This window comes from Lynx rufus, unplaced genomic scaffold (genome assembly GCF_022079265.1).
Source record: "Lynx rufus isolate CCGP_SWC_20201006 ecotype Redwood Valley unplaced genomic scaffold, mLynRuf1.p SCAF_15, whole genome shotgun sequence".
NCBI lineage: Eukaryota > Metazoa > Chordata > Mammalia > Carnivora > Felidae > Lynx > Lynx rufus.
The window spans coordinates 45,829,958-45,855,235 of NW_025814829.1; the positions used below are offsets into that span (position 1 = coordinate 45,829,958).

Consider the following 25,278-nt stretch of genomic DNA (forward strand, 5'->3'; position numbering starts at 1 on the left):
ACCTTATTTTATTATTTAATTTAATTAATAAATTATTTTTTTTTAAAGAGAAAGTGGTATCCCCCCCTTTTTTTTAAATTTTTATTTATTTTTGAGAGACAGAAAGGAGGGGAGGGAGAGAGACAGAGTGTGAGTAGGGGGAGGGCAGAGAGAGAGTGAGACACAGAATCTGAAGCAGGCTCCAGGCTCAGAGCTGTCAGCACAGAGCCTGACGTGGGGCTCGAACTCATGAACCACAAGATCATGACCTGAGCCAGATTTGGACGCTTAGCCAACTGAGCCACCCAGGTGTCCCTATTATTTTATTTTATTTTTTAAAGTTTATTTATTTAAGTGGTCTCTACACCCAATGTGGGGTCAAACTCACAACCTTGAGATGAAGGATTGCATGCTCTTCTCACTGAGCCAACCAGGTGTTCCTAGGGAAACCTACATTCATTCATTCACATCCAAGTTAGTTAGCATATAGTGCAACAATGATTTTAGGAGTAGATTCCTTAATGCCCCTTACCCATTTAGCCCACCCTCCTCCCACAACCCGTCCAGCAACTGTTTTTTCTCCTTAAGAGTCTCTTATGTTTTGTCCCCTTCCCTGTTATATATTTTTTTGCTTCCTTTCTTTTATGCTCATCTGTTTTGTATGTTAAATTCCTCATGAGTGCATTCATATGATATTTGCCTTTCTCTGACTAATTTCGCTTCGCACGATACCCTCTAGTTCCATCCACATAGTTGCAAATGGCAAGATTTCATTCTTTTTAATTGCCGGGGAATACTCCATTGCGTGCGTGCGTGTGTGCGTGTACATACCACATCTTCTTTATCCATTCATCCATCGATGGACATTTGTGCTCTTTCCATACTTTGGCTGTTGTTGATAGCACTGCTATACAGGTTGTGGTGCGTGTGCCCCTTAGAAACAGCATACCTGTATTAAGGAAACCTGCTTTTAAAAATGCTTTGCTATCTGGCAGGCAGTTTGCTCCTACTGTTTTAAAATTTCATGTAGTTCTTACTTAATTTTTGCATTTAATTTTCCATGTATGCTTTAAGATTTATATTTTTCCAATTCTAGAAAAATTCTTTTGGGATTCTCTTCTGAATTACATTGTATTTACTTGTTAATTTTGGAACCACTGGCCTTATTAAGATAGTATATCTTCCCACATAGTTAGAAGGGGTATTTTTCTGTTTGTTCGGATTATTTTCTATCCTACAGTGAGATTTTATAGTTTATTTCATTTAGGCTTAAGGTTTTTCTGGTTAACTTTTTTCTATGTATATTATAATTTTGGTACCATTTTGGTTTTTTATTTTATTTTTTAACAGTTTATTTGTTTTTGAGAGAGAGAGAGTGTGAGCAGGGGAGGGGCAGGGAGAGAGGGAGACACAGAATCTGAAGCGGGCTTCAGGCTCTGAGCTGTTAGTACAGAGCCTGATGCGGGGCTTGAACTCACGAACTGTGAAATCATGACCTGAGCCGAAGTCAGACGCTTAACTGGTGGAACCACCCAGGCGCCCCATTTTTTTGTTACTGTTTTAAATAAAATACTTTTTCCATTCCTTATTTTTAAGTACTGTTGCTAAGAGTAGATAGAAACTTTTGATATTTGGATATTTGTATTATATGTAGGCACCTATTAAATTTTTTTAAATTAAATCTAGTACCTGTTTAGTACAGTCTTTGAGCTATCCATTTATACTTGATAGTAACCAAATGATACAATGATACAAATACAACGGTATTTGTATTTCTTCTTTTTCAATGATTTATTGTATTCTCTTCTTACAAGGCAGTATTACATGATAACAGTGATAGTTCTTTTCTCCTCTATTTCACTTAGTTGACTGGGCTTCAGTCTTTTACTTTTAAGGGTATCTACTTTTGGAAAGTAATCTTTATTAAATTCAAATAATTCATTTTACTGTTTCTTGGGAACAACTTAGTATTTTATCAAATGCTTTTTTAGTCACAGTTGATAAACTCATATGGTTTAATTTGTTGATGTAATGGATGATGCATTTACGTTTTCTGATATTGGATTATATTTGTATTTCTAGAATAAACCTTGCTTGAGCATAATGTGGAATTCTTTTGGCATATTGCTGCATTTATTGCTGGTATTTTTACACATGCAATCATAAATTGGTATATAATTCGCTGTGTTTTTTCTTAACCATTTTAATCATTGTTTTATAATTCCTGGTATACAAGTCTTGAACTTGTCTTATTAAATTTATTCCCGAGTATGTTACTACTTTTATTTTTTTGATACTTTTTTCAACATTTTTATTTAAATTCCAGTTAACATACAGTATTTTATTACTTTAAATATATTGTGAATGGAATTGTTTTCTTAATTTTATTTTTAATTTTTGTTTTTTGCTAGAGCACAGAAATACAATTAATTTTTGCATATTGATCTTGCATCCTGCAATTGTACTGCTCTTTTGTATTTTTTTCTCTTAGTTTTATTGTGGATTTTTTTGGGATTTTCTACATTTGGGATTCATGCTATCTATGGATTAAAGTAATTTTATTTCTTCCTTTACTATGTTAATGTCTTTTTGCTTATTTGCATGAGCTTCAAGCTCATGTAGAATGTTGAATGGAAGTGGCAGAAGGACTTCCTTACCTTATAGGAAAGTATTCAGTCCGTCACAATTAGGTATGATATTTGCTGGGAGATTTTTGTAGATACCCTTTATCAAGTTGATTAGTTCTCTATTCCTAGTTTGCTAAGAGTGTTTATTATGAATGAGTTTTAGATTTTGTCAAATGTTTTTTCTCTGTCTACTGAGATGATCTTGTAGTTTATGTCCTTAATTTAATAATATGTAATAGTTCATTATTGTTATTTTTGTCTTGAATGTTAAACCACCCTTCCATTCCTGGGAAAAAAAATCTCTCATAGCTGTAGTGTAAAATCCTTTTTATATGTTGCAGGATTGAGCTTGCTAATATTTTAAGTGTTTTTTGGATATTTGTAACTTTCTTGTGATGTTTTGTGGCTTTAATAGCGAAGAACTGTTGGCCTTATAGAATGAGTTGGGAAGTGTTTCTTTGTTTACTGAATAAGTTTGTAAAGCTTTGGTATTATTTTTTCTTTAAATATTTGATGAAATTTATCAGTGAAACCATCTGGACTTAGACTCCATGAGAATATTTTAAATTCCTAATTTAATTTCTTCTTATGAGTTCATTCAGATTTTCTCTTTTTCTTCTTGAAGTCATTTTTGGTAGTTGTGTTTCTAGGAATTTGTATGTTCAGTTTTTCTAATTTGTTGTGATAAAGGTGTTCATAATGTTCTCTTATAGTCCTTTTCATTTCTGTAGTTTAACTTCTGTAATTCTGTAGTAACGTCCCTTCTTTGATTTCTAACTGGTCATTTGTGTCTTCTCTCTTTTTTCTTTTGGTAGGTCTAGTTTAATATTTGTCAGTTTATTTCAAGTGGGTGTGTGTGTGTGTGTGTGTGTGTGTGTGTGTGTATGAGAGATGCTTCACGCCAGAATACCATATATTTCCACTGTTCTTAATGTTGTTAACTAAACTTACTTGTTGGAAGGGTTAGAGATCTGTAGGCTAAGACTCTTATTGGGAGACCGGGAGAGCTGTTCTTTTTTTCTCATCCAATCGAGATCAGAATCTTTTGAGTTCATGAATGTTATGCCATTGCTATAATCAAGGGATCAGAAATCTTTCAGTGTAACTAATAAAAGCTGGAGACTGGATATTGTAATATTATATCAGAAAACCTTCACATATTTACAGTGAGGCTCATTGCAACAGAAATATCCAAAGCAGAATGATCACCGACTTGCTACCTTTCAGATCTTACATAAGTGCATCCTAGTGCTGGAAACTAATTCACATCTGGAAACACAACTACAAGAGGATCTGGGCAATGTAGTTATAACATTCCATCCTCCATAGGCTTAAAAAAGATGGTGGGAATAGATGCCGATGTCATTGGCTCTATCCAGCGCAATGCAGTTTCATATGACTGTAAGGAGTTATTTTTTCTGGCTTTGAAATAGGTTTCTAGTATCTGAGCAAGGCGTTAATGAATCCAGCAGTCCTTACTTTTTCAGTGCCTTTAATGTATTTTTTACTGATTGAAACATGCTTTTAATCTTAAAAGCTTGTATTACTCGAAAACAGTGACTGATGTTGCCTCATTTTCATTTAGAATTGTAACATTTGTTAGAATATAGACTATTATCCAAATGTTTCTCTTTAAACTGTGAAACATCACTTTAGCCGTATCGTTTATTTTACCACTGAGAGAAGTACAGAGTCACATTCATGAGATTGCTTAATAAATATCATTTATGATGATGAATTTGACATTAGAAGTGGGCTGTACATTTTTAAACATTGCTTTTGAAGTTGCCAGAAATAGATAATGAGTAAGTATGCTACTCACCAACTACATTTTTACTCCCCTGTTGCAAAGGCACTGTGGATCCTACTTGGGTAGTGATGCATTGTGCTAATTCTAAGACGGTTCCCTGCCTGTCTTCATTTAGAGCTTATATTTCTATTTGGTACAAGTAATATATTTTTCTCTTTTACTTCATCATTTTGCTCTTTTACCTTTTATCATATTATAGAAAGATGTCTAGTTGTGTTTTTTTTTTTAATTTTTTTTTTCAACGTGTTTATTTATTTTTGGGACAGAGAGAGACAGAGCATGAACGGGGGAGGGGCAGAGAGAGAGGGAGACACAGAATCGGAAACAGGCTCCAGGCTCCGAGCCATCAGCCCAGAGCCTGACACGGGGCTCGAACTCACGGACCGCGAGATCGTGACCTGGCTGAAGTCGGACGCCCAACCGACTGCGCCACCCAGGCGCCCCTGTTGTTGTTTTTTTTTAATGGAGAATATAGCATGAGAAATTTCTTGTGGTGTACTAAATATTCACAAGTATTTCTTTTAAAATATCAAGTCCTAAGTCATGGTCCCGCTTGAAAATAGTAGACTAAGAATTTTAAACTACTTTTTTATGGTTAATATTGAGAACATGCTTTGAATCTTATTTTACACTATTTAAAACTCTTTTAAGCACTGAGATTATCTGAAGCATGTTTTTACCAGAAGAGAGGATAATACTAAAAAAAAAATTTTTTAACGTTTTTATTTATTTTTGAGAGAGAGACAAAAAGCACGAGCAGGGGAGGGGCAGAGAGAAAGGGATACAGAATCTGAAGCAGGCTCCAAGCTCTGAGCTGTCAGCATACAGTGCGATGCAGGGCTCGAACTCGTGAACCACAAGATCGTGACCTCAGCTGAAGTCGGACACTTAACCGACTAAGCCACCCAGGTGCCACATTTTTAATGTATAGATGAAAGTGTTTATTAATTGTCTATTACTTGATTACTACATGATATTTTCTTATTGAGTATAAAAAGGTAGAAAAACTATTTTTCTCCAATCTATCTTCTCTAAAGCCAGTTTGGGATAGCATTGCAAGATTAAAGTAAGTTGAACTCCTAGCAGTCTATGGTTTTAAGAGATCATCAGAGTTGCTTGCATACTAACCTGAAGTGTCTTGCAGTTTTTTAAACTGTAATTAGTATAACAGGTAGGAAATATATATACTCTTGAGGCATTCTTTTTAAAGTAATAATAGTTTTTTTCCCCTAGAAATTAGTGATATAAATCCCTTTACTGTAAATAGTAAGGTTACTATTCCGATTTAGGAGTGGCATTTGCGCGAATAATATATTCACTGGGAAGGTATACTGTTCAGAACAAACAGGAATTCTGAAATATCTTATTTAACTCTGTTGTCAATAAATAATTTTAGTTTTGGTTACTGTAAAGTCTTTGTTACTCTCAATAAGCTAAATAGTTCATATGCATAAACATACCATTTGTTTTCCATAAAGAAATGCTTTGTTTTCCGTACTCAAGATGAGCCCAGAATATAAGTGGGAAATTTGAGAGGAAATCCAAGTGGCTAATGAGCATATGAACATATGTCTAACTTCACTAACAATAGGGAAATTCAAGTAAAAACAATCAGGTAACATTTCCCATTTACTGTATAGTCCAAAATTAAAGATTACTGTTAGCATAAAAGGAATAAAGTAAGTTTAACCATAAAAATCGTCCCTATTCAAATATTTTTGACCTACAAAAACACCAATTTCATATGATTCAACCAAGAAAAAGATGTTCCTTACAGCATTGCCTAATTAAAAAAAGTTCATCAATAAGAAAACAATATATATGATATAGTCATACAACGTAGTATTTTACGACAGTTAAAATATCGTTTTCTTATTTTTGATACTTTGTAGTTTTTGTGATTGGCATAATAACTCAGTCTTCAAAAGGAAAAGATAACCTTTGTTTTTTGTTTTGTTGTTCTTGATAATTTATTTTTAAATACCTACATATTACTTCCCTTACTGTGAAACTTTGAGTTGCTTCTTATTACTTAAAGAATAAATATAGATTCCTTTGCTTTCGTTCCAAACCCTCCATGATCGGCTTCAGTATTCCTTATGTTTGACTCATGTCGTTTACTCTGAAATTTTTCACTCAGAATTTTTATAAAGATTCTTCCACGCAGATTTCTTGAGTCTGAGTAAAGCTGTCTGAGGCTATCTGATATATGCATCTTCAGTGCTTATAATTGATGTGATCAGGGGCCCCTGGGTGGCTCAGTCAGTTAAGCATCTGACTTGGACTCAGGTCATGATCTTGCCGTTCGTATGAGCCCCACGTCGGGCTCTGTGAGGACAGGTCAGACTGGAGCCTGCTTCAGATTCTGTGTCTCCCTCTCTCTCTGCCTTCCCCTGCTCACGCTTAGTCTCTGTCTCTCTCAATAAAGATAAAACAATTTTTAAAAATTGATGTAATCCTTTAAAAATTGTGTGTATTTAATTGTACAAATAGTACAAGATTATATCCTCACTCTCAACTTTCATATGTTACACATAAAGCTTAAGTTCTTCTTCACCAAGCATCCTTACACTGCCTCTTTAGATGTACTGTTCTTAACAGTTTTACAGGTATCTCTCCACAGAGAGATAGATACAGCATTTCTTGAGGAGGAGGCCACTAAGCATTTTTTATAGTACTTTTCTTTCTTTATTTTATAGTATTTCTTCTTTCTTTAAATTAGGGCTGAATCTAAAAGATGGACCTCTATGCTCTAGATCTCCATTCTGTTGCCCCCACCCCAAAGTATAATTAGGTCCTTTCAATTTAAGAAGCCAGTGTTTAAAGTGGTATGAAACCTAATTTAATTCATTTTTTAGAGTTAACATGGAGAAACTTGAGTTAAGGTAGATGTGTAAGTGCTTGAGGTGTCTTTTATTGTAATTTCCCATGTTATTTAAGTAATGGGAAAAGGTTTAGGCTTGCTAGGTTTATAAATATGCCTTGTCCTTTATTTTATACAGCAGCTGCCAGTGGGGATGATGTCTTTTCCTTCATAGTTAAATAAATTAAATGTCTGAATATTTAACAAATTTGGATTTAGTGTCATAGCATTCATGAACAGTAAGTAGTATAAAAATAATAGGGCGAAAATGAATATTAAAGACATTTTATTTTCAACTTTGCAAGTAACTTGAGTGAACTCAAATGGGAGTGGCATGCATAAAGCCAATACTATTAAAAAACAAAGTATTCTATTACTTAGTCATGCAGTGTACTTTCAGGGATGCTAGAGTCTAAAAACAACTTTGAACCACCTAGTAGATCATTACTTTTTTTTTTTAATTTTTAAAAGTTTATTTATTTTGAGAGAGACAGAGACTGTGTAAGTGGGGGAGGGGCAGAGAGAGAGTCCCAAGCAGGCTCTGCACCACGAGCGCAGGTCCAGATGTGGGGCTTGATCCCACGAAGATATGAGCTCATGACCTGAGCTGAAACCAAGAGTTGTATGCTTAACCGACTGAGCCATCCAGGCGTCCCTAGTAAAATTTTCACCTATTTATGTTTCTTGCCTTCCAGCCTGTAAGTAGCACTGTAGCTACAAGATATTTTTAAAAACAGACTGCAAAGGAAATTTTGTATTTATATTAAATGCAGTGAGATATTTAAAGTTAGGCGTCTGTTCAGCTGTTACTAATTTAATAGATGCGATCATTCAGTTTTTTTTTTTAATTTTTTTAACGTTTATTTATTTTTGAGACAGAGAGAGACAGAGCATGAACAGGGGAGGGGCAGAGAGAGAGGGAGTCACAGAATCTGAAACAGGCTCCAGGCTGTGAGCTGTCAGCACAGAGCCTGACGCAGGGCTCAAACTCACGGACCGTGAGATCATGACCTGAGCTGAAGTCGGACTCTTAACTGACCGAGCCACCCAGGCGCCCCAACGATCATTCAGTTTTTGAAACCTAGTATTGAGTAAGCACTACACACACTTGGGAAGTATGAAATACATGATGTAATTCCTCAGGGAGCTAATAAAATAATAGAACCAAAGTACAAAATCCAAACTGTTATTGTGGCAAGGTGGAAGGAGTAGAATATTTGGTTAATCCAAGAGAACAGGAAAGTAGGAAAGTAGCATCAAATATTTGGGGTAATTAGAAGGGGTAATTAAAAAAGAAAATAAGCTGATAGAACTGCAGATATATCTAAAAGTAAATGGAAATGTCTAATTTGCTCCAAGTAAAAGGGATTAAGAGGCTAGTTAAAATGTTCAAAATGTAATAATGTACTCTTTACAGGAGACACTCGGAAACAAGGTTAAAGCATGGTAAATAAAAAGTTTTATTTTGGCAAAGGATTGATAGATTAGTGGAACAGAACCAGCAACAGGCTTACAAACGTATGGACATTTGATACCTGGCAAAGTTGATTGTTTGGAAAATACAGAATTTTTGGACTCTGACAGTTGTTATGGGAATTTTTGCTCTACCGCATGTAATACACAAAGTCAATTCCAGTTGATAAAATTACCTAAATATGAACAGTAAGACTTCTAAAGTATTTAGAAGATAATATGTAAGAAAATATTTTCATGATCTTGTGGTAAGGAAGGCTTTAAGACACAGAAGTATAAACCATAAATGAAAGGTGATTAAATTTATCTCCAATAAAATTTAAAGCAAAAGTCATTAATTGGCAGAAGATAACACCTACAATGACAAGGTATTAGTATCCAGATTTCATGAAGAACTCTTTGAAATAAATGATAAGAAAATGATAAATACACCCTACAGCTTTGCTACTGAAAGTGTTGTGTGCACAGCAGTTAGCATCAATATCACTTAGGAGCTTGATAAGAAATGCAAATTCTAGCACCCTGACCAAGACCTACTGAATCAAAGTATGCATTGTTCCTTATTCTTAATTTCTGATGGACTCTAGGAACCTTTTTTTTTTTATTAACAGTCTCCCCAAATGAATTTTATGCACTCCAAAGTCTGAGAATCCTTGCCTTAGAGAAATACATACATACATACATATATATATATATATATATATATATTTTTTTAATGTTTATTTATTTCTGAGACAGAGACAGAGCATGAGTGGGGGAGAGGCAGAGACAGAGACGGAGACACAGAATCTGAAGCAGGCTCCGAGCTGTCAGCACAGAGCCTGACGCAGGGCTCGAACTCACAGACCGTGAGATCATGACCTGAGCCAAAGTCGGTCATTCAACTGACTGAGCCACCCAGGCTCCCCGAGAAATACGTATTTAAATAATGTATGTAATGGCATTGTTTGCACATTCATACTGTGAAACATTCAGCAGTGAGAATGAAATGCATCTCCATGAATCCATATGGATGAATAATAAGCAAATAGGTTGAATGAAAGGAAGTCACAGAAGAATGTACAGTGTAATTCTATTTACAAACATGCAAAACAAACTGTTGTTTAGGAATATATTCATCCACTGCAGGAATATAAAATTCAACCATAAAGAAGAGAAGGGGAAATAATTATTATATCTTTAAGTATAGTGCTTACCTGTCAGATGGAGAAGAAATATGATGTACAGGAGGCTTTTAAAATTTGGGAATGTTTGTATTTGTAACCAGTTTACTAGTTACGAGGTTGAAACTTCACATATGTTGTATAGACTCTTCTGTATGCAGGCTATTTTTCCAAGTCACAAAGAAAGTTTTTTAAAAAGTTGTAAAAAATGTAAACTAATTCAAACAATGTAAAAAATTTAGCATATAGACATTTATAGAAAGTACCATTAAATAGTTTCTTTTCTTGGTGACTTTTAAGATATTTCCATGGAAACTTCTTAAAGTTGACTGATGTTTTGGCAGCTATAAGTGAACAGATACACTAGTCTCTCGCAAGTTTTTCTTTGTGAAAGATTGAGACTTCATCAAAACAATTCAGTTTTTGTTGTTTTCATTCCCAGTGGTTCACTAAGGTTTTAGATTGAGCTATATCATTTATGTTTTTTTTTTTGTAAGCACCTACAGTTAGCATGAGTTATATTTAAGGAAATTATTTGAATAAGCCCAATGCCAGAGTAAAACAAGATTACCATTGCGTATTCAAATATGGATTTGATAGGGGAGGAAGGTTTTTACATCCTGTTATGTGATTTACTGAAAGGGTTCCAGAAAATGTGTTTTTCCTCATTGAGGTTTTAAAAAATTGACTTCTAAGTGTGGCTTACTATTATATATTACAGATTATTGAAAATTGGTCATATGCAATACCTTAAATATTTTGGAAAACTCATGTTAGAAAATTGAAATCCTTTTTCTGAATTTAAACATTTATTTGCTGTTTTCATGTTGTTTGCAAGGTTAGATTTTTTTAAATATACTTAACACAGGAGAGTGATGAATCATAATTTACAGATTATTTCTTGAGAAAATTAGAATGAAGATCTAAGAAGATACTGTGTATTATAAAGGGCCGCTGCAGAAAATATAAAATTTAGCCACTAGTATCTATCTGAGTTACAGGTATTTCTTAGACACTGTGTTTAAAATATTATCTTAATGGGCTAAATTGAATTAAATCACATGTGACCAGATTCCCCCTACCCCTAGCTTAAAATACAAGGTATAGATTGCCATGTCAGTATTATAAGCCAGGAGCTTGAAAGCTTGTCTAAGCCAGCTTTCTTTCCATTGATTGATGATTATCTCATCTTTTTGTTACCTTCAGTGCATAAATACAGTGCTAGCACCTGTTAATACTTCTTCCATTAGTGGTTCTGAATTAATTTTAAGGTGTATAAACCACATTATAGATTCTACTAATTTTAACAACAGAGCCAAATTAATTAGTCTTCTTTTAATCAATATTAAGCTATTGTACGATACTGAAAGATAGGTTTTAGATTTTAATGTTGATAGTAAATTGCATTAATGGTCTCAATTCTTCACCCCTCCCTGTATCTATGTGCTTTGCCATAAAATAGTGCTTTCTGCTGTGGGAAACACCCACCCTTGACTCTGTGTTTGACCAGTGACTTGCCTTGGCCCCTTTGCCATTACCATGAGGAGAACATGCTCAAGCCAGCTGCTGGTCCAGGGGCGGGAGGAGGGTGGGGTGGCGGGGGAAGACAGTTGGAGCAGTACCTGCTTATTAACCCAGCCAAATCGTTCAACCTCCAGACACACAAACAAGCTGAACTGAAATCAGCCAACTCTAAGCTATCCCTCATTTGTTGAGAATAAATGAAGGTTTTATGCTACTGCATTCTGGAATATTTATTACACAGCAGTTCTGTGGCAGTGGCTGATTAATACACTTTCTATGAAGTTGTATGGTATCGAGGGAATAAAGGCCTTTTACATAATTATCAAGGCTCTAACCATCTTCTGTCTATAAAAAATCATTACATATAGAGTGGCAGTATACATGTAGCCTATTGTATTACCTTCACTGGCTTCCACTTGTCTGAAAGTACAGGAAAAATCAACATAAATCACTGTAGTACCTTTATACACATGCTTTAAAAAAATCTTCATGTGTGGAAAGATGCACTTAAATACTTGGTATGTAATGTGAAACAGAAGCTTTCAAACTGGAGTAAGAACATCCTGATGGAACACTGGAAGTATTTCAAATGTGTGTAGAAACTTAACAGATTTAAGAAGATTCAGTTTTAGATCCCCGAATTTCATGTGCCAGTTGATATGCCTGACATTGACATGTGAGGTGTCATGCCTGTTGTCCTTTTGACTTCAACTTTTACGATAGCTTTTTTCCTGTTTTCCAAGGGAAAAGCATATGTCACATCCTCATGAATTGTAATATGGTACATTGTTCCAGGCTGTAAAAACCTCAGGATTATCAAAGGGATGATTCAAAATGTCATTATTAGAGTAACTTTCTATCATTTTTTCTCTTATAGATATTTCTTTTTTTTTTTTTTTTTTTTTTTTTTTTAATTCCTTTTTTCAACGTTTATTTATTTTTGGGACAGAGAGAGACAGAGCATGAACGGGGGAGGGGCAGAGAGAGAGGGAGACACAGAATCGGAAACAGGCTCCAGGCTCCGAGCCATCAGCCCAGAGCCCGACGCGGGGCTCGAACTCACGGACCGCGAGATCGTGACCTGGCTGAAGTCGGACGCTTAACCGACTGCGCCACCCAGGCGCCCCTCTTATAGATATTTCTACTAAGAGTGAAACATGGCATTAAAGAAAGTATATTCTATACTGTGTTATAGTGCTTTTACTTTAGATGTTGGTTGAGTGCAGCAATGGAAGTAGAAAAGTATGCATTGTTCCTTATTCTTAAGTATCACTGGGGGAAGCAAAGCTGAGAGCTTATTAGCACCAGGTTTTGAATGTGGACCTTCTTATTCCTTTGGGCAGTAAACTTTGCACCCTGTTTATCCATTTATCTGTCATAGCATCAGAATTCAGAAAAACAGTGTGGTATTACAGGGATGCATATTAACACTTCAATTTGAATTCAAAAAGATAATCTGGCAGAATAAATCTAGTTGTTTTTAATATGTAAGCTGACAAACTAAATCTACCCTGTCAGGTTTTGACAAAAATACATTTAAGTCATAAAATAACACAAAAGCACAAAGCGAAATAGTGCACCCAAAACACTTTGTAGGCTAAGCTATATTAAAATTGCAGTATTTGGAGTTTTTGCAACCTTTCTGAGACTATGGCAATAACAGGTGTAATTTTTTTTTAGTTTTGAGAGCGGATGAGCGTGCACACACACACATGCGTGCGAGAGTGGGGAAGGGGCAGAGAGAGACGGGGAGAGAGAGAGAATCCCAAGCAGGCTCTGCACTGGCATCCAGGAGCTCTATGTGGGGCTCAAACTCATGAACTGTGAGATCATGACCTGAGCGGAAATCAAGAGTCAGACGCTTAACTGACTGAGCCACCCAGGCACCACAATAACAGGTATAATTAATACTGATCCACACTCCCAATATCTGCAGTGTGAAAATCCAGAAAGCTTTGAATACCAAAAATTCATTGCTCATTTGATGACATCATATCTAGAGCAGATACACACACACACACACACACACACCTTAGTATAATTTTTCGTAAGTTTTCCAGCAGTAATAGTAATATATTTGATTACAGGATGCTGACATAAACCTTAATGGGAGTGGTACATAATATGAAGCATATTTCCTGTCAAAATCAGAAAAATTCAGTATTGTAAAACTTATCTGCTCCAACTACTTGGGATAAAGGATTAGGGTCCTGTATATTTGATTTGATACTGGTAAAAGCATTTGAGTGTTTTGCAGAAATTGTGATTTTCAGTTACTCTTAATTACCAAGTAACAAGGTTATAAATTTTGCATTCAGTAAAATTGAAGGATGGTCTAATCAAAATAATAAATCATTAAAAGGTTTTTTTTGACGATAGATTACTATGAGATTTTTGGCATAAATTTGGGATTTAAAAAATTGAGAAAAATTTCCATTTCTATGACGTATCTATAGAAATAAATGAGCCTGAGGAATAGAATTAATGCTGGACAATAAGAATAGAATTCTAAGAGTGTATAATATTTATTTACAGTTACCAGAACAAAATGGGGACAGAGGGCACAGGGAGAGGGGATGCCACAACCCCGTTTTGAAAATATACATTTCCAATAAAATGTTACTTTTGTTTAATAATACAGTTGTCAAAGTGTGTTGTATTATTTATCAATTGTGTGCAAATAATAATTTTAATGATAATTCATATGGAAAGAATTTCTTACAGTTAGAGCATTTTGGTCACAGGAAATGAGGTTAATGTTCACTTTTTTTTCCAGAGAAGAGAGAATAAGTAAGATAGTATAAAAAGCATGAAATCAGTTGGATAAATTTTACTTTGCAAGGAGAATGTCTATGTAAATTCAAGGAAAAGAGTATGTAAAGTTTTCCATTATTAAAGAATAGCTTATTCATGTATTTTTTAAAGGATGATGTTGAACATCAAATCACTGTGGTATTTAGATTTCATTAGGTACACTAAATTTATATTTTAAAATGTCACCACATAAATATATTATAAATGACAACTCTTGCAAATATTTAAATATGTGATGAGAACTTTTAGACACTGACTTAAAATTTATGAGGCTGTAGTTTTACAGTATTCTTTTAAGCAAAAAGTAGAAGTCTGTGAGTCTACCTGGTTAATTGGGGAGATGATGGGAGTGGATAGTTCTAGATGGTAGAGAGTCAATGAATGGTTGTTACTGGTCAGAAATTAGGTGCTAGGTAAGTGCTTTATTTGGCAGATTAATTTTTAAGTGAGTTATTGTACAATGTTCAATGAAAAAACAAAATATTTTTTATTGGAAGGAAATATGTTTTCATGACCTGAAGAAAGGAGTTTTGGTGAGATCTGGGATTTTTTTCTTACGTTCATACAGGAATCTGGAAACCTGGACTTGTCTACTATAATAGAACCATCTGTGGATAGAAAGAAGTTGAGCATCTCAGAAACTTCTTTTTTTATGTGTTCATGCTTGCTCGTGCTCTCTCTTTCTCTAGCGCTCTCTTTTACTCTCTCAACTTTTTCCTTCCTTTTTTTCTCTCTTCTCTTCCTCCTCTCTCTTCTCCCTTCTCTTTCTCTCTCTTATATTCTCTTTGCCTTCACTCTTCCTTACCTCCCTCCTTCCCCTCTTCTGTCAGGTCCCTCTTCGTCTCCTCCTCTTCTTCTTCTTCCTTTCCTTTCTTTTCTTTTTTTCTCTAGTCCTGCCTGTCATTCTGCACTTACCGGTCGCTCTCAAACCCATGTTTATGTCTCTTCCTCTCACTTCACACATATTTTGTGATTTATTTTCATCACCACCAGCTCACTGTAGTTCTTGCTAACTCTCCCTGTCCGTTCTTAACCATGCCAGGAAACCTAGGTAAAGGCCTTTTTCAGATTACTAATCCAATAAAAATATCTGAGATTTTGCTGAGAAAATACTGTTTTCACCTTCCATAAACTTAGAAATTATTCTTATATTTATACCTTGTATTTATTCTTTTCCTTAGTCATTTTATCAGACTTTGTATCTAACTGGCTATATAGTGATACTGATGTCAGTGTGACAACCAACTGACTGTGAGGCCAAGTTTGTCAGTATATATGTTAAAATTTTCTAGCCAGGATACTTTAAAAGTGCTGCTGCAGTGTGAACAAGGAAAGATTGAGCTGTTACTATCGTAGACTGGTGTGAGTGAAAACAAACACTACACCAGGCAGGACCAGTGTAGTTTTTTTGTAAGCATGCAAGAATTTAGAATGTGTGTTTCATAAATATGATAAGAAAATGCTGTCGATAGGCACTTTGGGAGTTCTGCTTTGTATATAGAAAACCACCAGAAAATGTTACTCTCATCTTGAAAATAGAAAAAGCTGTATGAGCTACAAAATTATAACTTTTCTTGACCCCTGTCAGAGAGCTGAGGTCACAAGGCATGGGAACTGAATTCCAAGGAATGACAAGCCCCTCCAAGGAAGGATGGGACACATGAACTATTCACCAATTGCAGACCACAAGAGGAAGAAGTAGCCACCATAGAAGCTGGTAAGAAGAAATGAGCTAAAATTTTAATGCATTCTTAAAGGCCACGTGTGGGTTGGCATATCTGTGTAGAATAACTGGAAGCCCGAAACAAAAGGGGAGTGCCCACTTACTCATATGCTCTTCTCCATGTCACTCCACTGGCTTCTAACAAGAAAGAATGGGTGAGGGCAATAGCCTACCTCAGGCATGCAGGAGTTCACAAAGTGATCAGTCCCTACCGAAAGGCCAGCACAAGACATCACCCATTTCTCCGAATCCTCTTCTCATATGGAGCAGAAACTTTAAGCTACTGGAAGTGAACGAGGAAAACTTCTTGACCCCAGTATCCTGCATCAGTGCAAAGCAGAGATCTACTACCACTGATGAAGTGGCATGAAACTCTCTCTTGCCTAAAACATGCACAAGATATATGTAGAATTTGGCTGCCATGATGGCGGGGGCTTGGAATGCTAAGAAGACCCCACATTGGAAGCTCAGGCATATGAACTCTTCCTAAGACTCATGATGGACCAGAAGAACTGAGATCCCCTGCTCCAAATGGAATCCTACTACAAAAAGCAAAAAAAATAAATAAAAACAACCAAATAAAACAAAAGGAACAAGTTAAGACCCTTCTGCCACTGTGGGAGGGAGAAGAGCATGGAGAAAGATTCTCTCTTAGGCTGACCTGCAGGAACTGATAAAAAGGTAAGAGTAGAACAGGAATACAGAGAAAAATTTCTTTCGACCAGGATCCACACTAAGCACAAGGTGATGATAGCTCATGACTGGAAAGATTTGAAGCCTGTGGTACACTTAATGGCCTGTGGTACACTTAATGGCCAGCTTAACAACTGAAACTGAAATGCTGTTGAACCACTGACTAGATTGATTGATCCCCTTACATGAATGGCCTTACACAAAAAGAGGTATATTTATTTCCAAGCAGAAGTACCATTTATTTCAGTATCTACTGTTCTGTATATGATCTCTTCTGTTTAATAAAAAAAGTATGTGACATACAGACAAGTAAGAGTAAGCATTCTGTTACCAAAACTCAGAAGAAATCCATAGATTTATGGATGACCCAGATGTTAGGATATGAGACAGAAATTTTTAAATAACTGATTATTATGTTAAAGGATCTAGCAGGAAAGGTAGACAATATACTTGAAAAGATGAAGAGTTTTCAGTTGAGAGATGGAAAGTATTTTTAAAAAGTGAAATGGAAATACTAAAATATAAACCTTGATATTAACAATGAGGACTTCTTAGATGTGCTCATTAGCAGATTGGATATAATCTAAGAAAAATCTAAATAAACTTGAAAGTAGGTCAATAAAAATTACCCAAAATGAAACGTCAAGAAAAGAGTGGGAGGGAAAAACAACACAGTATCCAAGATTTGTTGGATAATAAAACACACTTGTATTTGGCATTGTAGAAGTAGGAGAGAAAAGGAAAAAAAAATTGAAGAGATAAAGACCAAAAGTTTTCCAAGACTGATGAAAGATAACAAATCACAGATACCAGAAACTCACAGAACCTCAAAGAGGATAAAATAAAAAATGGACCCAAAATGCCTAGTTAAGTCATAGCCAAAATACTGAAAACAAAGTGAATTCTTGAAGGTAGTCAGAATGAAAGAAATATAGAAAGTGGAATATAAAAATTATAGCAGACTTCTCATCATGAACTATACAGGCCAAAAACCAGTGGCGCCACTGACACATTTAAAGTGCTAGAAGAGGGTCACCTGGGTAGCTCAGCAGTTGGGCGTCCGATTCTTGATTTTGGCTCAGGTCAAGATCTCACAGTGGTGAGATCGAGCCCTGGGTTGGGGTTACATGCTGGGTGTGGGGCCCACTTAAGATTCTCTCTCTCCCTCTCTGTCTCTCTGTGCCTCCCCCACTTGCACATATATTCACTCGCTCTCTTAAATAAAAATAAAGTGCTAAAAGAAATTTAACCCAAAGTTCTATATCCAGCCAAAAAATCTTTCACAAGTGAAGACAAAGATTTTTTTTCCAAATAACCAAAAGCTGGTTTAGGTAACTCAGCGCCTGATGGATAGAAGATGTTAACCCTACTTGTACAGGCAGGTGGATGATGGAGGAATGGATACAAAAAGATGGATCTGCACCAGATCTAAATTGCAAAAAATAAAAACGAAACCAGCCACTTGATATAACTCTGGAATACTGGATTCTGAATAAAAGCTTGTTGGGAGACACATGGAATGGGAGCGTCAGCCTTGGGAAGCTTTGGTCGTATGAAACATCCGTGAGATTGCAGTTAAGTGATACTTAGTTAGTTACACCCTGGATCCTTAGTAGACTGGTGTGATACCAGCATAAGCACATATACTCAGTGGACTTTGCACTCTGCAGTTCTACTTACAGATCTACTTCTACAACGTGAAATATGTATCTAAAGGTTTCTCAGAACCTAGAAGGAAAGTACGTACTGATTATTTAGAGGAGCTTGACCTTGTAACCGTTCTAAAAAAAAAAAAAAAAAAAAAAAAAATTTTTTTTTCCCCTCTGTCACACTTACCAGAGTGCCTGGAATTCTTTTCATTAGAGTTATAGCATTCATTTATTAACTTCAGAAACACATTTAAAAAATATACTTGTTACTGTGCATACAAAAATAAAAAATAATCCTACTTTTCCTGATGTCACAGCTCGTTAGATAAGATAGACAAGCAAATAAATTACAATATATTGTGAAAAATAGCATTAGAACAATAGCTTTTAAAATCTGAGAAACTGAAAAATTTTATCCGGTTTCTGTCTCAAACCTACCAAATTATAATCTTCAGAGAGGAGACCAAGCATTGGTGTCTTGAGATTATTCCTCAGCAGTTTTACGTCTACTCCTTCTCCTTTCCCTTCCCCTGGGACTGTAGTAACTATACTAAAGACATTTACAGGGGTGCCTGGGTGACTCAGTTGGTTAAGCATCTAACTCTTGATTACAGCTCATGTCATGATCTCACGGTTTGTGGGATAGAGCTCTGCGTTGGGCTCTGTGCTGACAGCACGGAACCTGCTTGGGATTCCCTCCTTCCCTCCGCCCCCCTTCTCTCTTTCTCTCTCTCTCTCTGCCCCTCCCCCTTCACACACACGCACGCATGCGTGCTTTCCCTCTCAAATAAAAAATAAAAAGATATTGACAAATTTCTGAATTGGTGAAACAAGAATTTGGAAATGTAGATGTAGGCCTTTTATGTGTCCCAGTAAGAAAGCTTTGTTGTCTAGTGAACATAACAGCATTAAAATATTAAGTCTCTGTTTTAACATCATTTAAAAAACACAAGGCTCAGATCTGTCCAGTAAAAGAAAAATAAATCTTTCTTGTGAACTGTTATTGAGATAATAGGATATATTTTGATTTTTTTTTAAATAGCATAAAGAGGTAATTAAATAGACTGAGCCCCAAATCTGCATTATCTTTTACACTTAAATTCTCCATTTTAGACTCCATGCAAGAGTATGATTGAAAAACTAATTTATTATATTACTACTATACAAAGACTTAATAATTCTGGCACATTGTTTAAAATACAAATCTCTATGCACCCTGGGTCAGATGAAAGTGCCACTGGAAATGGAGGGACAGTTGTGAAACACACCAGAAAATTACTTACTTGACCTGAGTTGAGGGTTAATCAGTTTTTTATTTTGAAATCTTGCCTCAAATGGCTATGTCAAAGAAAGTAATAAGGTAACTCAGAAGGGAGTTCTGATTCTAACAATATGATAGACAAAATAAACTGAAAATCCTCTGTCAACAAACATTTTAGATAAAATATGTAAAATATTATTTTAGATGCAGAGCTTGTAAAGTATTAAAATCACAAAGGGTTAGAAAGAGCAGAGGATTAAAACCAGAGAACTGAGCATGTGAGCTGAAGTCACATTGCCTGGTTAATTAATGGTAGTGATAGAAAGTTGCTGGCCTCAGGGACCTAGATATCAAAGAGTTAGTGGGAAGGGAAAGGGTGGTGTGGACCTGCCTAGAATGTTGTAATTGCCTGTCTATTCGCCTATCTAAATGGAGGAATCTCCAGAAGCTTTGTCGTAGCCTGGGCTCTGAGTGATGGACAGGAGTTGTTTTAATAATGCCTTTCTAGTAATGAAAAAAAATTAAGTGTCTCTGATATTCATTAGTCATTATTAGCATTATTTGCTTTTTGACTTTGTAAAGCAAAAGTGTGTGAAAAGAGATTGAAGTAAAGCTCATCAGTGAAGACTGAACAAATTAATTCTCACAAAATCAATGTTCAGATACTTTTGCAGCTGCTTAGTTTGGCTGTGTAAACTTAGCAAACGGGGCCAAGTTGAGCAAATAATTATGTACTGCATTTTGAGTTATGGATTTCAGCGCTTTGTTTCTAGTGTGGACATGCCAGATATTATATTTCTAAAATTGAGACTTCAAGATTTGGATGACATTGCCTCTAGATTTAGATTTTTGATGTTTGAACGACTTTATAAAATTCTGACTTTTAAAAATATTGCCGATGGGGCGCCTGGGTGGCTCAGTCGGTTAAGCGTCCGACTTTGGCTCAGGTCATGATCTCGCGGTTCATGGGTTCAAACCCCACGTCGGGCTCTGTGCTGACATCTCAGAGCCTGGAGCCTGTTTCAGATTCTGTGTCTCCCTCTCTCTCTCTCTCTCTCTGACCCTCCCCCGTTCATGCTCTGTCTCTGTCTCAAAAATAAATAAACATTAAAAAAAATATATTGCCAAGAGGAAAATAGGTCTTTAAATTTCCCTAGTAATTCACATTTTATTATATAGAAACTAAGCAGACAAACTGTGAGATCAGGAATTTTTGCCTACAGTTTGTGCTTATTTAATATCTTAGAAGCTCTGAATATTTTAGGTTGTGTGGTTTATGTTTACCTCTAATCTTTATTGCAGTAAGATAATAAAACTATATTCCGCAACTTATATGTTATGTATATATTTTCAGATAAATTCAAATAAATACAAATGTTAAACCTTTTTTCTATTATTTTTGATATTTTGAGTTGGATTTGGGGGGAGGGGTAGAAGTTTTTGTTTACCTGTGAGCTTTGGAATTCATTAATATACTGTCTCCCTGGGGAGGGGGGGTAGGGAAGAACAGTATGGAAAACTAAAAATATTTTTTTTCATATTCATCAATACAGTAATTTCATTTCAAATTACTTCTTTCTTTTTAAATTTTTTTTTTCATTTTTAAGTTTGTTTATTTTGAGAGCGGGGAGGGCATAGAGAGAGGGAGAGAGAGAGAATCCGAGGCAGGCTCCACACTGTTGTCCCGGAGCCTGATGCCGGACTTGAACCCAGGAACTGTGAGATCATGACCTGAGCTGAAACCAAGAGACTGAGCCACCTAGGTGCCCCTTGAATTATATTTCTTGAGTTTCTTCAGGAGTCGAGTGGTGGAAAGGAAGGCCAGGCAGATAGGGAGAAAAGAGGCTTAGTATAAAAAGGGTTCCTGTTCCTACTTGGGCTGTAATCAGAGCAGCTCTACTTTAATCTATTTTGTATCTTGGGGTTTCAAATAAGTTAGGCAAAGGAGGACTTCCATATAAATGTTTCTGCTACTTTTTTTTGTAACTGAGATTTTTTAAACCAATGTTTAGGGAAAATATGTATAACTGAGACTTTTTAAAATACTATTTTTTTTTTTTTAGAGCAGTTTAAGGTTCACAGCAAATTGAGAGGAAGATGCAGACATTTCCCCATATATCTCCTACTCCCACGCATGCATACCTTCCCTCATTCTCAACATCCCTTTCCAGACAGGTACAGTTGTAACATTATTGAACCCACAATGACACATCATAATCACCCAAAGTCCATTGATTAGCTTAAGCTTCATTCTTGGTGTTGTCCATTCTGTGGATTTGGACAAATGTATAATGACATGAATTCATCATTATAGCATCATACAGAGTATTTTTGCTACTCTAAAGATACTCTGTGAACTTGATCAAGCTCTGGGAAATAAATCTAACAAAATTGTGGAGGACGTCTATGAGTGGGTCTCCCTGGAGTCTTTAACTCTCAGACTTGTTCACACTGAGCCTCTAGCAGTTCATCAGTTACAGATCAGATTTTTATCCAGACACTGTTTTCTATGACAGTTTCCCCTCACGAGTCAGGGCTTATTCATTATTCATTAATTCATTCATTGACCTGTCTCTTCAATCTTGAGTACAGCTGTCGCCTCTCTTAGGAATCCAGAAAGAGTTGTTGATGTTTTAATCTGTTCACCTTTTATTTGGTATTAAGATAAAGTGACTTCCAAGTGTTTCACATATGGAATTGGAAGTTGTTTTTGTTTGTTTTTAACTACTATTTGATGATTGTGGCTTAATCTAATATACAGATAAGTAAGTATCTAATATACAGATAAGATAAGTACTATTTTTGTGACAATATTGCTCACAATTACTTGTATATCTTTTGCAGATTGGTAAGAATTAGAGGGGTATTTCATAAAGGCTAACTAATACTGCGCTAAATTTACTATGTCTGAGGTTTTATTTAGGCTGGAACCCGAGCCGATTGTATTTGGTAAAGAATAAGCAATGACAGTTGCTGATTGATTCTTTCTCAAATGATGAACAAGATCTAACAACCAATCCAGAGTGGGTGTTAAAAAGAAATGCTTCCAGGGGCACCTGGGTGGCTCAGTCGGTTAAGTGTCCGACTTTGGCACAGGTCATGATATCACAGTTCATGAGTTCGGGCCCCACGTCGGGCTCTGTGCTGACAGCTTGGAGCCTGGAGCCTGCTTCAGATTCTGTGTCTCCCTCTCTCTCTGCCCCTTCCCAGCTCATGCTCACATTCTGTCTCTGTCAAAAATAAACTTAAAAAAAAAAAAAATGCTTCCACAGTATTTCATATGCATTTGTATTATGTAACTTATACTTGTTTGATCCTTCTCTTTCCAAAGACTAGCTTTCTTTCAGATCTCTAACATTGTATTTTAGGATATCCATGAAGGCTTAAAGGCAGTAACAAATCATGTAATTATTGTTTTTAAAATCAGTAATGTTATCTCTATGAGGTAAATATCAGTAACTAGTGGACCTATGTATTATCATTTTCTTTTACTTTTTTTAAAAAAATTAAATTCTGCCCTCTCCATGGGGCTCAAACTCACAACCCTGAGATCAATAGTCATGTGCTCTACTGACTGAGCCAGCCCAGCACCCCTGGACCTGCGTATTTTAAAATACTCAGAAGTTATTTGCCCTGCCTAAGGAAAACTTTATTTCTTCAGCTTACTTTCTGACCCCAGCCCCATCATGGTGACATCCAAAAGCTAGGACACTGAAAAGTTTTATAAGCTCACAAGTATCTGGGAAACCTGAAAATAGAATTCAGGATTTTTAAAATTGAGTTTGATTTCCCACTGGCCATTTTGTTTATGGACTGAACCCGTTTCCTGTGTATGCTTCCTTTTTGGAACACAGTCTAGCATGGCTGTGTCATAAACTACACTTAAAAACTTTAACTTCTCAGTTACAGTTGTTTTATTGTTACTTTAGTAAAGGTAATAAACTCTTCATTAAATATTAAGTTCAATAAGATATTTCTACAGTATTCCAAAGAGTTTATTTTCATCCTATAATTTTAGCATATTAATAATGATTACCTTGTTAACAGTGAAACACTTTATTTGTGGTATCCCTACAGGAAAGTTACTAATTTTACTGGAAATTATTCTCTGTTGGTATTCCTCTTAATGGTTGTGTATGTAGCATAATTTGGTTCAAATAAAAGAAACAAATTTTCTTTACATTGACAAGGCCATGGGGGCATTTAACTGAGAAATCAAATTTTGCCATACCGTTGGTACCAACATTATATGCCATGTGATGCAGTAGGAAGGAACATAATCTTTATAGTATTCTTGTCAAAAATATTTAACATGAACATAATGGTGAGAAAATATTCAGACAAATTCAGAATGTGGAACTGTCTGCAAAACAACTACTTGAGATGCTCAAAAATAACAGTGTTAGGAAGTTGTTATACAGAAAACAACAAAGAGGCATAGAAATTGAATATAGTGAGTGACCCCTGAACAAAATTAAATAAATAAGTAGCTACTCGGGATTTTGTTTCTTTAAAACAGCTGGGATATTTGAATATAGAATGTATTAAATTGTATTCTTGTCACTCTTTCTTGAATATGACATAATGGTATTGTCGAAATTCTTCTTGTTTGTAGAAGGTAGGTGCTGATGTTTTTATAGGTAAAATATCCTGATGTTTGAAACTTATTTAACAAATGGTTCATGGGGAAGAAAAAGAGTCTGTTTATTTGTAGAGGAAAGGATAAAGCAAATAAGGTAACAATATTTACATTTGGTGAGTCTAGATTGAAAAGTACAAAGTTGTTCAGTTTATCGCTCTTCCAACTTTTCTGCAGGTTTGAAAATTTTCAAAGTAAGTTTGGGGGAAACAAAAGACATAGAAATGTGATCATATGCTAAATCCTGAAATTATTAAGAATATTTTTAAAACTTACGGTGACACTTCAGAAAGGATTTCGCTTTGTAAAAGAAAATTACTGAGGACTTCTCCCCTCTGATATAAACTATTTTTATCATAATGTTACTAAAGTATATGTACAAGTATAAAACTACGGATCACTTTCTTATGTTCCTAGCTCTTAAGCAACTTATAGTCCAATCAAATACTAGTTAAGTACAGTAAAAATATAAAACTGAAAAAAGACAATAGCAGCATGATGACATAATAACAATAATTGATGGAGTAGTATATGGTGTTGTTGTTTTTTTTTGCAGTAGTATATGTTTTGCTGAAAATAAATCACCACTGCACATAGTAAGCTGGTTCTGAGTATTGTAGCACAGTTTCTTTTGAGATTGCCAAGTCTGTAGGAACGTTGCCCATTTTATACTTAGTCTCTATACTACTTTTCTTACCCAGCTACTGTACAGTCTTTTTGCAGTACACAGTGAGATAATTTAACCTTTACTTATATCCCTACATTTTTAATATATTACCTACTCCTTTTGTTTTTTAGTAACCTGAAAATAAGATAGTATTTTTATACTGTACTGTGCTATTTTATAATAGATTATTTTCAATTGATAAGATAACCAGAAGTCAAAGCCTTATTTTAATTTTTTTTTTTTTCAACGTTTATTTATTTTTGGGACAGAGAGAGACACAGCATGAACGGGGGAGGGGCAGAGAGAGAGGGAGACACAGAATCGGAAACAGGCTCCAGGCTCTGAGCCATCAGCCCAGAGCCTGACGCGGGGCTCGAACTCACAGACCGTGAG

The 25,278-nt window shown here is 35.5% G+C and overlaps 1 protein-coding gene across 9 annotated transcripts in view; it reads left to right on the plus strand.

The window, feature by feature from the left end:
• COP1 (COP1 E3 ubiquitin ligase) overlaps window positions 1-25,278 on the plus strand; it is a 279,328-nt gene that overhangs the window by 183,972 nt on the left and 70,078 nt on the right. The window contains exon 16 of one of the 9 annotated variants that reach the window (XM_047076960.1): window positions 15,842-15,929. The exons of the other annotated variants lie outside the window; for them this stretch is intronic. Coding sequence (XP_046932916.1) covers window positions 15,842-15,849 — 8 coding nt within the window. The 3' untranslated portion in view covers window positions 15,850-15,929. Of the gene's footprint in view, window positions 1-15,841; window positions 15,930-25,278 lie in introns of those variants that run through there. 9 annotated transcript variants of the gene reach the window in all.